Raw genomic sequence first — 13,398 nt, 5'->3', positions numbered from 1 at the left:
AATTTGTCACGTCCATTACGGGTGAAAGCCCACTCTCAGAGGTAAGGCTTCCTCCTGGGCATGGTCTATGGGGATATCTATACTGGACATTTGCACCGAGGCCCGTTGGTGCTCGCTGTTCACCTTCATCAGCTTTTACAGTCTGGACGTGCCTGCCCTGTAAGTGTAGATCTATCTGCCTGATATGGGCTTGGACACTGAATGTTATGAGCCCCTGTATCTGCTCATATTATTCGGTTATACTGCCGTTTTTGTGCATATATGGTGAGCTCCAGTGAGCCCGAGCTCCCACAGCTGGGTTTTTGGGCCCTTACGAGTGCCCAATCTGCGGGTAGAACGCATTCTTCAAGACTGTTGTAGTACGGCGTGATGGGATATGATTCCAAAAGCGTTTTGCTAAATGCAATGCGAAGTGAACCATATCGATATGGAGCGATAAGGTTACTCACATAAACCGGTTCCCTGAGAGAATGGAAATGAGCATTGCATAGCATGCCGTGCTATAGTGCCACGCAGCTCAGAGTCTTTACATCGCACTTCAGTCGAATATGGTACTGAATGGCGTTCGTCCCGGACTCATATTGGTGAGCGATGCCACCAAAAATGGCGTGCCCAAATGCCCTTGGTCTGTGATTTTCATAGACGTTTACTGATAAGCTTCAGTATCTGATAAAACATGAGTTTTCCCATGGCGTTTCGCTTAAAGCAATGCTCGTTTTCATTATCTCAGGGAACCGGGGCTACGTGAGTAACCTTATAGTCTTTGGACCACATGTTATAAAAGTACAACAAATCTTATGGCCAATGTATGGACAACAGTTTCCTTTTCAAAATAATGTAAACAGATTTTATTCATGAACAGTGACAAACATGAGAAACTTTTTTAAACACTGTGAACGAGTGAACATTATGTTCCTTCGAGGCAGCATGAAATCATTTTTCACAGTTAATATGACTGAGGAGTTGTATTTGTACATAACAAAAATAATAACTGCCATATAAGAAACAAGAGGAGGGATAGACATACCCCTGGAAATCAGGCTCACCTCACAAAAACATGACACGCAATGATCTGTAATACTGAAATGTTCTAATTAAGAATAAGAGTTTTCTGTAATAGGCACTGTGGATTTTTTTATAACTTTTGTTATGAAAACCAGAATATACTACATGAAAAAGCAGAAAAACTAACAAAATTTACAATGGTCCAACATTTTCTGGTAATAATTTAGGAAAATTAGGTTTCACAATCATTTACAGTAAAATTCTACCTATTAATCTTGCCAGGAAGATTTCTCTTAAAATTCTAATGTTACCATTTTAAAATCTGAACGCAACTTTAATGGAAACTATGTATGTAAAATAACCAAAACCAACTGAAATCTAATTATGTACCAGTGCTTTTCAACAAACACAGGTTTGCTAACCTTTTTTAGCAATGTTGCTAATCCAACAATCCAACATTTTGTGGTACAGTCAGCAAAATCAATTATTCAACCACAGTTCATTTTTTAAGGAGATGCTACAATGAAAAATGTATGTATAGATATCAGTACCTTGAGCTGGGGAGTGTGAGTTTGTTTCTGCGCAAGTTATTGGATTTTATATTTAAACAATATGACAAGAAATCTGTTTAGCTTAAACGAAGAAATCCAAAATTATCAAATTATTATCTAGAGTTTATGAGAATGGCTTTGAGAATATTTCAGATTTAGTTTTTTTAAGAAGAAAAAATTGAGTAAAAGCTATTACTTCCAGTTACTTTACAATGTTTGTAAATATCAGCTCAAGGTGCAGTTAAGAGCTGCCATTCAAATTTTTTTAGAAATATTATATTATTTTCTTGAATTGTCTAATACTGTAAAGCTACAGTTGTTTAACATGAGTAACACAAAAAAAGCTTTCTAAATGTACAATTGAACATTCAAACAAATAACTTGGTACTGGCATTTAAAATTCTTGAAAAGGCAAAAACTGAATTTACAAATTAAAATTTTCCAACAGAATGTACATTTTGTATCATGAGCTTCATTTATTTCCCCATTAAGCTGAGGAAAGAGGGGAGCAGCATGTACTGTAGAAATAACTGACACCTTTAGCATCTATAGCATCTTCCAAAGTCTTTGTACTGTATTGACACGTTGCAGTTTTTTATATAAATACTGACACTTAAACATATTCCTAATTAAAGAGCTTAACACTGCACTTCTAACATATTAGAATGGCACCTGTTAATAAACTAAAACAAGCTCCCCAACATTTTACAATTACGACCACTTATATACAAATATAAATGTATGTCAATAAAAACACAGGTTATAGCAACCGTCTGACACATGTCACTTGAAACAAAAATCATCGGTACAAAAATATATAACACAAAAAGGTTTTCTTTTAAAAAACAATAACCGTCCTTTAAAATGTGCAAATGCTGGGCTGAAGAAACGTCAGTTCATCTTCATGATGGCTAGAACAGCATTATACAATAGCCATTGTTCAGAAGTCAGTAAGTTTTAACTAACGGTGAAAAGCACCACATTCTGAAACCTCTGGCCAGCCAGTGGGGCAACATTACTTACAACATGAGATTCAGGACTACGGCTGAGGCATTTTCAGTACCTGAGTCAGGTGGTGAGCTCACCTTTGACAGGGTTATATTCTCAATTCTGCCTCCTCATTATGATCTATCGAGTGCTCAGTTGTATTAATACCGGAGGTTGTGTGTCCCTGTGTGACCCCAAAAGTAGAGATGGCTGGGGAATGGGCTGAAAGTGGTGATAGAGAAGGAGAGAAACTTGGAGACATGGCTATTGAGGTAACCGAACCGTCATGGTCAATTGGAGACCGTCGCAATAAGGACAAATGGGGAAATGTTCGTCCGACAGCAGGTTTTGGCATAACAGTTTTGGCCCCTGGATGAGCTACAGAGGTGATAAGTGGAGGGGGGTCTATTCTAGACTTTGATTTAGGATGAAAAGGCCGCAGATGGTTGGTTGGTGCATTTTCATCTTTTAACCGTGCGATTTCTGTAAAAACATTAGCCAGAGGCTGAAACTGAGGGCACCAGTCAAGAAGATAGTCCCAGTTGTAACTTCCCCTCAGTTCTTCATCGCTAGCAACGATTGCTGTAAGAGAACCATCAACCGCAGGCTTGCCATCCTCAGGGAAAGCATAATCTTTTGGATGTGAGATGCTAAGACCTCGCCCAACCCCGAGATATCCGCCTCCCTCATCCCGGTAAGCTGGCAGCTGGCTTGCTAATAGCGTCCCACTTAAACTTCCCAACTTCTTCCCTTTAAACCACTGGTTGGTGTCCATGCTCGGCTCACCAGAAATATCCGAGAGCTGGTCAGCATCTTGCTGAATCCCCGAGTCCGGTCCACGGGCAGCTATGTGTTCCTGCATGGACGAGGAGATGCTGGAAACTCTTGGATACTCATTAATCATCCGGATCTCATCATCCTCTGCAGCTTCTGCTTCAGCGGAACCACGTCCACTGGAGTGGGATGGATCAAGCGACCCGCCTCGCGTGTAAGCACCCCCTCCGTTCCCAGATTGTTCAGTTGCATACCCGGGAAGGGTCTGATGGTAGAGTTTATCGCCGCCTGGAACTTTTGAGTCTTCAATACTCTCGAGAACAGTACCATGGGTGACTATTCTAGTGCACGACTCTTGTTCTTTGTACCTTTGGGATCTCAAAAGGAATATCACCACAACAATGATGATCAACACCACAATGGCCACAAGAGAAGCTGCAATGGCACTGGCAAGCACTACATTCATGTCTGTGGATAGGCCAAAGGACGTATGAGTGACATCGATTGTGATCTGGGCCAAAGCTTTCCGTGAGTTTTCTAGGGGACTGTGGGCAATAACATCCAATGTCATCTGACGTGTTTCTCTTTTGGTCCGGCTTACATGTCGTTGGTAGGCATCCATCTTTAGTGATATCACTCCAGTAGATATGTTGACGTCGAAGTAAGGTGAAGTGTTTGCGAGAGTGTAAAGAACAATGCCATCAACTCCGCCGTCCTCATCTTTAGCATGCACCTGTCCAACGCTTTGTCCTTTCTTGGCACCCTCGTGTACTCGGAAGGGGAAGTCCGAGTGGGTGAAAACAGGTTCAAACTCATCTTCACCAGTCACAAATACCTGAACTGTGACTGTGGCTGAGAAATTGCCGTTATCCATTGCCAGAGCAATAAAACTGGAAGTGTTGACCTTTTCAAAGTCCAAAGGGAAGCAGGTTCGCACCTCTCCGGAGGTTCGGTTGACTAGGAAAACATCTTTCCCACTGCACAAATTATCATTATTGAGGTCTTTATTTGTCAAAAAATACTTTAGCTCTCCATATACTCCTTTGTCATGATCGATGGCGTGCAGTGTGGTGACCAGAGCATTCTGGGGCTGGTTTTCACGAATGCTTGCTGTGAGTGTTTTAAGAGGGAAGTAAGGCCGATTGTTATTGATGTCCTTGACCTCCACAGTTACAGGAGCAAGTGCAAAGTGACCTACACCATTTGAGGCTTGAATGACGAGCAAATGAGAGGACTCTTGGTCACCATCCAGGGATCTTCTCAGACGAAGCGACCCGTTCCACCGATCTACAGAAAAGAGCTCAGACTCGTCTCCGGAGCTGATTGAATACTGAACTTCTCCATAAGGTGTTGAGTCTGGATCTAGAGCAGAAAGCTGTAGTATCTCTGTTCCTTTTTCCGCCCCTTCGTTGATGACCACGTTGTATTCCACCTTGTTGAAGGCAGGCGGGTTATCATTGGTGTCCGTTACAGTGATCAGCACAGGAACACTGGAGCTTCGCTGTGGGATGCCACGATCCGAGACCACTATAGTGAGATTGTAGCTATTAACAGTCTCAAAGTCAAGCTTATCAACCAAGATCAGCATTCCGACTGTCTGAAATCCATGGCCTTCGAGGAAGCGAACACTGCTCTCTATTTGAAAGGCATTGCCGATGTTTCCACTAGCGATGGCAAAATCAAAGCCACAGTTGTCCCTAAATAAATCCATATCCACCGCTTCCAATGTTAAAATGGTTGAACCAGGAACTTCATCTTCTGAAATAAAGGCTCTGTACTCGGTCTGGAGGAAGACAGGGTCATTGTCATTGATATCGGATATATGCACCTGAACTGTGGTTTGGGAGGTTAGTGGAGGTGTTCCACAATCTCTGGCTTCAACCACCACCAAAATGGAAGGGCGCTGTGGGTCAAGCTCAACCTTCTGCTTGATGAACAGAGTGCCTATGTAGAGAAATTACACTTTAGATGCAGCAAACACGACGTTCTTGATATGCTTTAAAACACATCTTCATCAGCAACAGTTTCTTACAAAGAATGATAAAACATTGATTTCGATGACGACGTATAAGAAAAGAAATACAAGGTCAACTTACCATTGTTTGGGTCGATGTGGAACATGTCCTTTGTTGACACAACCCTGTATGTTATCCTTCCGTTCTCTCCAGAGTCCTTATCCGTGGCAGTTACTGTGATAACTGAGCTTTCTTCTGGCGAGTGTTCTGCTAGTGTGACCTGCCAATGACAAAAAACGGAGTGTTTGAGCAATAGACTTATTTTTTTCATTTATGTTCAGTAATATTTCACATGTGATTAACATGTAATGTGATAGGTTAAAATGTGCACAGTTACATTTAAATAATAAAACACATTCATTTCAGTGTCACAACAGTATTAAAGGGATAGTCATCATTTACCCTCTTGTCATTTCAAACCTGTGTGACTTTCTTCCTCCAGCAGAACACAAAAGCAGATATTTTAAGGAATGTTGGTAACCAAACAACGACTGTACCCAATTACTTGCATTGGTTTTGTGTCCATACAATAGAATTGAATGGGTAACACTGTTATTTGGCTACCAACATTCTTTAAAATATCTTCTACTGTATAATACTGTATGCACAAGAGCTTATGAGGTTAATGTAATATTTAATTTGTTTCTTAAAAACCAAATGCATTACTTCAACTTCAAATGTTTGATACCTCATAAAGGTCCTGAGAGAAGACTGGAGCGTTATCATTAACATCCTCCACAAGCACGGTCAGATTTGCTTGACTCTGTTGCCTGGAGTCTGAGGAGGTGACGGTCAATGTGTACCATGTTCTCTCTTCAAAGTCCAGATGGGCGGTCAAGGACACTCCACCTCCATATCGGTGTATTCCAAACCTCCCCCGAGAGTCAGAATCCAGCAGAAGGGTATAGGAAAGAGCAGGCCCAGAATCCACATCATTCCCTGTGACCTGGGTGATCACAGTTCCAATCAAAGTATCTATAGGTAAAAACATGAGAATCCTGTGTTAAATATCGCTAATTCTTTCAAATTATTAGTTTATTATTATATGCCCTGTTCTAAATCGTCAGTGACAGGAAACAACCATTTAGGACTTTGGAGAGAAAAACGGCTAGTAATTGAATAAATCTTTTTGTGCCGTGTGCCTCATCAAAAAGTAGGACATTTAGCTTATTGATTACAGCAGTGATATTGGGTTCACACAGCAGACAACTTACTCTCAGGTACTCGGACTTCACGTGGAACAGGGATGGTGGGACTATTGTCATTCAAGTCCATAATCATCACAGTGAGAGTGGCTGATCCTGCTAACCGAGGAGTGCCTCTGTCCGTTGCCATAATAACTAAGCTAAAGAAAAAAAGTTGAGTCACTAAACAGCTTTGCATCTGGCACTTCAGTACAAAAGTACCAAAAAATTGTTTTCCTTTTCATGCAAATAAAGTTTATTATAAACTTCAATTCATTCACTAAACTCAGCTTGTGTGTTTAAGTTTTGCAAACAAATGTAAGCAAGTACTTTGTATGTGTCCAAATCTCTCTATCCATGATAGCAGCGGTGGATATGCTTCCTGTGACAGGGTCGATCTTGAAGAGGCTGCTCATGGATGATGACCTTATGGAGTAGGTCAATTGCCCGTTCTGACCTTGGTCCAGGTCATCAGCCAGCACCTGAGCAAATGACCAGCGAAATTGCCAATGAAAATATAGGTAGATTTGCAACAGCTGCTTAAACGTAACCTGAACCTCTGAGCAATGTTAGGCTTGGAGCGCAAAATTTTTAGGAACGAGTTGGTTGTGGCTATGTAGGAAAACCCTATATTCTCATCCTGAACGATAAATACATGAGCGGACTTGCAACAAAAATATGCAAAAGTCCTCTGATCTTGTGAAAACAAAAGAAGTGATTACTTCACCTGAATTATAGGGTGATCGTAGCCCTGGGCTTCATGAACATAAGCAAAGTAGTTGTGAAGTTGAAAGCGTGGCAGGTTGTCGTTGACATCCTGCAGGAGAAGGTTGACAGCCATGAAGGAGCTGGAAGACGCAGTTTCAGCCTTGACAACCAGGCGGAGTCGAGGGTTCTCCTCAAAATCCAGACCCTGGGAGCTCTCAACCCAAATCTCACCTGAGAAGACGAGTACAATTTATTATTGTTCTCTCCTAAGAAAGATTATCAAAACAAACTGTTTTCTATACCTAGCGAAAAAGGCATAGTTCAACCGCAAACAAAAAAGTATTTCATTGTTTAATCACAGTCATGTTATTCCAAACTTGTAGGACTTTCTTCTGGAGAACACAAAATAAGATATTTTGAAAAATTTCTTTGGCCCCCAATGACTTCCATTGTACAGCCACAAAACCACGGAGACATTTCTCAAAACATCTTCTTTTGTTTCACAGAAGAAAGCAAGCATTGCAAGTTTTAAAAATCATGAGGGTGAATAAATGAGCAGATTTCTTATTTTTAGGTAAACTATCTCTTTAAGCCTCATCATACCTGTATAAGGACTGATGCTGAAGGACTGTTGCTTGTTGCCGCTAAAAATGCTGTAGTTAATGCCACCGCTAGAACCATCAAGATAATGAGCCTTTATTTGAATGACAGTTGTACCTATAAAAGACACAAATTTGATCATCTATCCAATATCATCTGGAAATGAACTTTTTTTGAAAGCCATGTGATATTCATGGATTTGATTGACAGCTCACCTTTGGCTGTATTCTCCTGAAGGCTGACGTCCCTAGTGTGACGAGAGAAGCGAATGCCTTGATAACTCTGTTCTCTGATATACACAACTACAACTCCCAGAGACGATCGGGGTGGGTTTCCCTGATCCATAGCTTCCACAATGAGAGTCCTTTGACTTTGGGTTAGTCCGTGAAGCTTCTCTGTTGCTTGTATGTCTCCCGTCAAGGAGTTTATAGTGAAGCCTTTGACTGGGTTTGCAAACCGATAAAACACTGAACCATTTGCACCAAAGTCCTTATCCTCGGCTCTCATAGTGGCCAGAACTTTATGATTGGAGATACCACTGCTGGAGACATTGATGATCAATGGATCCGTGATGAAGAACGGGGCGTTGTCATTTACATCCAAGACATGGACGGTCACCTGAGCCGAGGTGTTATGGGGATTGGCGGCAGAGGAGTCCATGGCGTAGACTTTGAAGCTGTATGAGGAGACTTTTTCTCTGTCGAGAACTGCTGCTGTACTAATGCGACCTGTATGTTGGTCCACAGTGAACATACCTCTGGATTCCTGGCTCAGGAAGTACACCAGCTGGCTGTTTGAACCCTCATCTGGATCAGAGGCAGATACCTGCAGAACCAGAGAACCTTCTGGGGCATCTTCTGATATTTCAACAGAGTAGCTGTTGCTAGGGAACATTGGACTATTGTCATTTAAGTCCAACACATTGATATCCAATGTGACAGTGCTTGCGAGGGATGGTATTCCTTGATCTTGTCCCTCCACAGTGAGGATGTATCTGGATTTGGATTCTCGGTCCAAAGGCCTGGAAGTGGACAGCACACCTGATTTCTTGTCCAAGTGGAAATCACCAAGGTAGTCTCCATCTGTGACCAAGAAATAAATAAATTCATGAAAAACATTACGTTGTTTACACAATTTTACAATTTAAAATGTAAAATTTACACACTTTGGGAAGTTAAGAACGTAATACAGGTGAATACACATGAAATAAGAAAGAATATTTCAAAACTTGGGTCAACATTTACATTTATTCATTTGGCTGAACATCTCATCTCAACATCATTGTTGAGATCTTTGTTCTTGGCCACCATTGACTACCATAGTAGGATAAAATGCTTTATACATTACTTTGTTTTGTTGAACACAAAAGACGATGTTTTAAAGAAAGTAGAAAAGCAAATAGTTCTGGGTCACTTTTGGTAGTCAATGGTGGAACTGTTTGGTTATTAGCATTCTTCCATATAACTTTCTCTGTATTCATCAGAATAAATAAATTAATATAGATTTCTAACAACTCAAGGGTGAGTAAATAATTTTTGGATGAACTGTCCCTTTAATAATATAACAGGATTATGAATCTCACCAGTAATTTTATAGTGCAGTACCCCACTGTCTCCAGAGTCTTGATCTGTGGCTCTAATAGTGAAGAGAGTCACCGGTTCCTGGTTCTCCGGCACCTCCAGATTGTAGTAAACCCTCCCAAAGACAGGCCTGTTGTCATTCTCATCCAGCACTGTCACACGCACTGTGGTCTTGGCGAAATTGGGCGGAGAACCACCATCTCTGACATAAACTGTTTATGAGAAAGAGGTTATAAATCGACTGGCCAAACATGTGCCTGACCGAGACACAAGACTGGCGGCAACTGTTATTCTAGCCTTTAAAAACATATCCGACAGCTATCGGAAAACAAATTCTCAGCAGCTGTTTCTGTTTGTGGAAGTACCTGTCACGGCATAAACTCCTTGGGCCTCCCTATCCAAAGGTTTGGTAGTTGTTATGACTCCAGTCACGGGTTGCATGCTGAATTCATCCCCCACAATGCTATCGTACGTAACTACACCATTGGTCCCTGTGGAAGAACAAAACAAATAAGCCTGGATTGATCCGCACAGGAATGCTAGCGTGCCTTACAAATGACCACATCTGTAGAATTACAAAAAACGTAAGAGACTGTGTTCAGTTTGCGCAATTGACTTTTCTCACGGCATGGGTAAACAAGACGGCGCGCCCTGTTTTTATTTGTTTGTAGTTAATATTGCCATCTAAGCAATCAGCCCCTCCCCCTGGTGTTTAGACGGCGGATCGCGTGCAAAAGGCGAGCGATCTGGCAGAGTGTCACCTGTTTACCTCGATAATTGTTCATGGAGAGAAAGTTTAAGATCCTTCTGTTTTATTTGCCCCTGAGTAAGACCAGGAGAATGCGCACCCCCTCCACCACCCCCCGGGCTGGCACCAATTAAAACCACACGCTTTAATTTGTGATAGGTTTGGCTCTGCTGTGTTTTTTGGGTAACGTAAGCTGTAAACAAACGTTCGTGTCACTTTTAAAGGGCTGGAGGAGACCACCACAAACCTCATAAGGTGGAAATTAGCTTTTCTCTCAAGACTACATGTGCCTTTGAATACAGTATGTTATATCAAACAAGTACATCTGAACTTGTATGACATTTGGGGCTAAGATGAAGGGAAAGTAAAGGTTTGTCAAGTTATTCATTTTAGGTATATTTGGTGATGCAGGTGGTACAAAAATGGCAAAATTAGCTTTAAACAAAGTACAAAGCACAAACATGATAAAAGACTTTAACTATGACAATTTTATCATGACATAATTTAACTTCATAATAAACAAATTAGTTTCAACTGTCAGATCGATTCATCCTGAAATAAAGGTATATATACAAAATAATATACTGTGTGTGTGTTATTATATGTACATACAAATGCACACACACATGTGTATACATTTTATAACACATATTTACATAAATATATATACATTTATATTTAAATATAATTTACAACATTCATAAATATATATTACTGATATATAAGTGTGCATATCTATAAATATACACACCACACACATATATTATGAAAACACAAACATTTATTTGAAATCTAAACAGCAATAAAATAAAATTGTGGAACACGAAGGACAATATTTTGAGAAGTGTCTCATTGTCTCAAATGTCATGTTTTGTGCCAATACAATGCAAATCATTAGGGGCCGTATGCCGTTGGGGACCAACATTCTTCAAAATATATTTGTTTGTGTTCTTCAGAAAAGGGTAATAAATACAGGTATGGAATGTAAATAAGTAATGAGGATAAGTAAATTCAGTTTTGGGTGCTTTATAGGTGAAATTTTAAATAATCCCTTCTCTGTCAGTGCACACCCTAAATAAACAAATGGCGTGTAAAAATATATTTTATTTAAAGTGGCCCTTAGTAAATGTGTTAATGTATCAGGTGATGTTATACTGAATATGAAATGCTGTATATTTTACCTTGGTCCATATCAGAAGCTGAAACTACTAGCACTGTGGTTCCTGCAGGCAGATTCTCTGCAACAAAAGCTTCATATTCACTTTCCTCAAAGTATGGAGCTTCATCGTTCACATCGATCACCTGGATGGACAGTAGCTGCGTGGTGGAGAGCTGCTGTGAACCGTGATCCTCTGCCAAAATGGTCAGGTTATAAAGGTCTTGTTCTTCACGGTCAATCGGCCTAAGAACAGTCAAAGCCCCTATAGAGAAAATAAGCGATGAGTTACGATACATGAAAATTGTCAGCATGTCTTGTATTCCTTGTGAGCATTTGCTTGCTGTTTTGCATTTAAACAATTACACAATAAATGAAGCCATGATGTAAACTGTTGAGGACTGAAGCCAAAACAAAACCGCTTTCATTTAACCAAAGCCTCATTGACACGCTCGCATAACAAAGACTGACTTCCAACACGCTGTGATCGCGCATATGATTCACACAGCGAGTTGACGCCTTTCTGCCGTGTAAAAACAAACGGAAGTCATGCAGTGCGTGCAAGAAGAGTATTTTCCTCGCACAACACTCCGTACCTGAAGCCTGTCTGAGCCACTGTACAGAATTCAACTATCTGGACCGCAGTTTATGAGTTTTTCCACAGCAAACGTAACGAAAGGGAATAAACAAGCACTCTAGACACGCAACAGCCCTGCCTGCCGTGCCCCGCTCAAATTTGGGGATACCAGCGCCCTTGACGTTAGCCCACCACAAGCGATCGGCTCTCTCATTGATCCGATCTCTATTTCATGGTTTTTAAAAAACCAGACGCCGCGAATCAAAGCAAGGCTGTATGGGCATGATGGGAACCGAGACACTAGAGGGTGTTTTTGTTCTGTTTCAACTTATTCTCTCTCTTCTATCGCCATAACGCTGAGCTAACATGCCTCTGAGGGCCTAATCTGGTTAGAATTACCAGCTCAAATATTTTCAGACAACTTGACTCCGTCATGCTCTGATAACATACGGAGAAAGCAGGAGGAAGATGTTTCTTCTCTTTTCTAAACATAACAACAGAAGACGATTCCTACATTAGGGATTTATTTTACACTTTCAGAGTTAGTGAGCTTGTTTTGTACAGAGTAGTTTGCTTTTTGTGGAGCTTCATCGTAGTGATAAATGTTTCTCCACATTTATCACACAATTGGATGCAGGCTAGAGAGGTTGACTGATATTGGTTTATATGATAAATCGAAACAAACAGCTTTAACATTTTAGCTGTCATCAAGATGATGTTAAAAGGAAGGTTGGAATATATCCCAGCATCTTGGGTCACAGGGTACACCCTGTATAGATGACCAGTCCATTGTACAAACACACATTCACAGAGACACACTTAAGGCTGGTTTAGGTATACCTCGTGTGCGAGTTTTGAGACTGTGGGGGAAACAGGAGTAAATGAAGAACACCCACGTTAACACAGGGACAACGCACATAGGGCAAACTACACATAGACAGGCTCCCGGCTCGGCCGGGCACATCTCAGGAACCCTTTTACTGCGTGACAACAGTGGCAACTACTGAAATAATGTGTCGAACATAATTTAAGTCACCAAAGCAAAAGAAAAAATTTATTTTGTTTAATAAACATTAATTTATAACTTGATAAAGTTTTAGCTTACATTTAGCTTACATATAGACTGAGGGATACTAAGAAAAAATAAACAAGGGGGAGGGAAGTGAATGATGCCCCGTGTCACTAAAGCTCAGAACCAGGGACCGTTGCATAAACATAGCCATGATAATATGACAGCGTCTAAGAATTAGTCAGTGACTAACTAAACTCAGCGAAGAAAGACTGTTTCACAGAAGCTTATGGTTGACCGTCTAAATCACACAGCTTTGTGAAAAAAGTAAGACACGGAACAACCCTTTGTAGGCGCCCAACCCAGTTTATTTTACGTTGGATAAAAGCGTCTGCTAAATGACTAAATGTAAATGTAAAGCATTTCTGTGGTGGCCTGTTTTCACTTTTGTAACTCTCAAAGTACCCAAAAACTTTATTTTATGAATCACCAACGATCAGTTTC

The 13,398-nt window shown here is 40.7% G+C and overlaps 1 protein-coding gene across 1 annotated transcript in view; it reads right to left on the bottom strand.

Annotated features, from left to right (window-relative positions):
- Nucleotides 1–834: 834 nt before the first annotated feature.
- dchs1a (dachsous cadherin-related 1a) overlaps nt 835–13,398 on the bottom strand; it is a gene marked incomplete at its 5' end in the record, with an annotated part of 78,506 nt that continues 65,942 nt past the window's right edge. The window contains 11 exons of the mRNA XM_079482310.1: nt 835–5,261; nt 5,414–5,552; nt 6,021–6,307; nt 6,547–6,677; nt 6,847–6,998; nt 7,244–7,455; nt 7,828–7,941; nt 8,040–8,906; nt 9,407–9,616; nt 9,770–9,895; nt 11,334–11,573. Coding sequence (XP_079338436.1) covers nt 2,653–5,261; nt 5,414–5,552; nt 6,021–6,307; nt 6,547–6,677; nt 6,847–6,998; nt 7,244–7,455; nt 7,828–7,941; nt 8,040–8,906; nt 9,407–9,616; nt 9,770–9,895; nt 11,334–11,573 — 5,087 coding nt within the window. The 3' untranslated portion in view covers nt 835–2,652. The remainder of the gene's footprint in view (nt 5,262–5,413; nt 5,553–6,020; nt 6,308–6,546; nt 6,678–6,846; nt 6,999–7,243; nt 7,456–7,827; nt 7,942–8,039; nt 8,907–9,406; nt 9,617–9,769; nt 9,896–11,333; nt 11,574–13,398) is intronic.

The sequence above is a fragment of the Barbatula barbatula genome (assembly GCF_947034865.1).
Source record: "Barbatula barbatula genome assembly, chromosome: 19".
NCBI lineage: Eukaryota > Metazoa > Chordata > Actinopteri > Cypriniformes > Nemacheilidae > Barbatula > Barbatula barbatula.
This window is presented reverse-complemented; position numbering and strand designations above follow the sequence as displayed.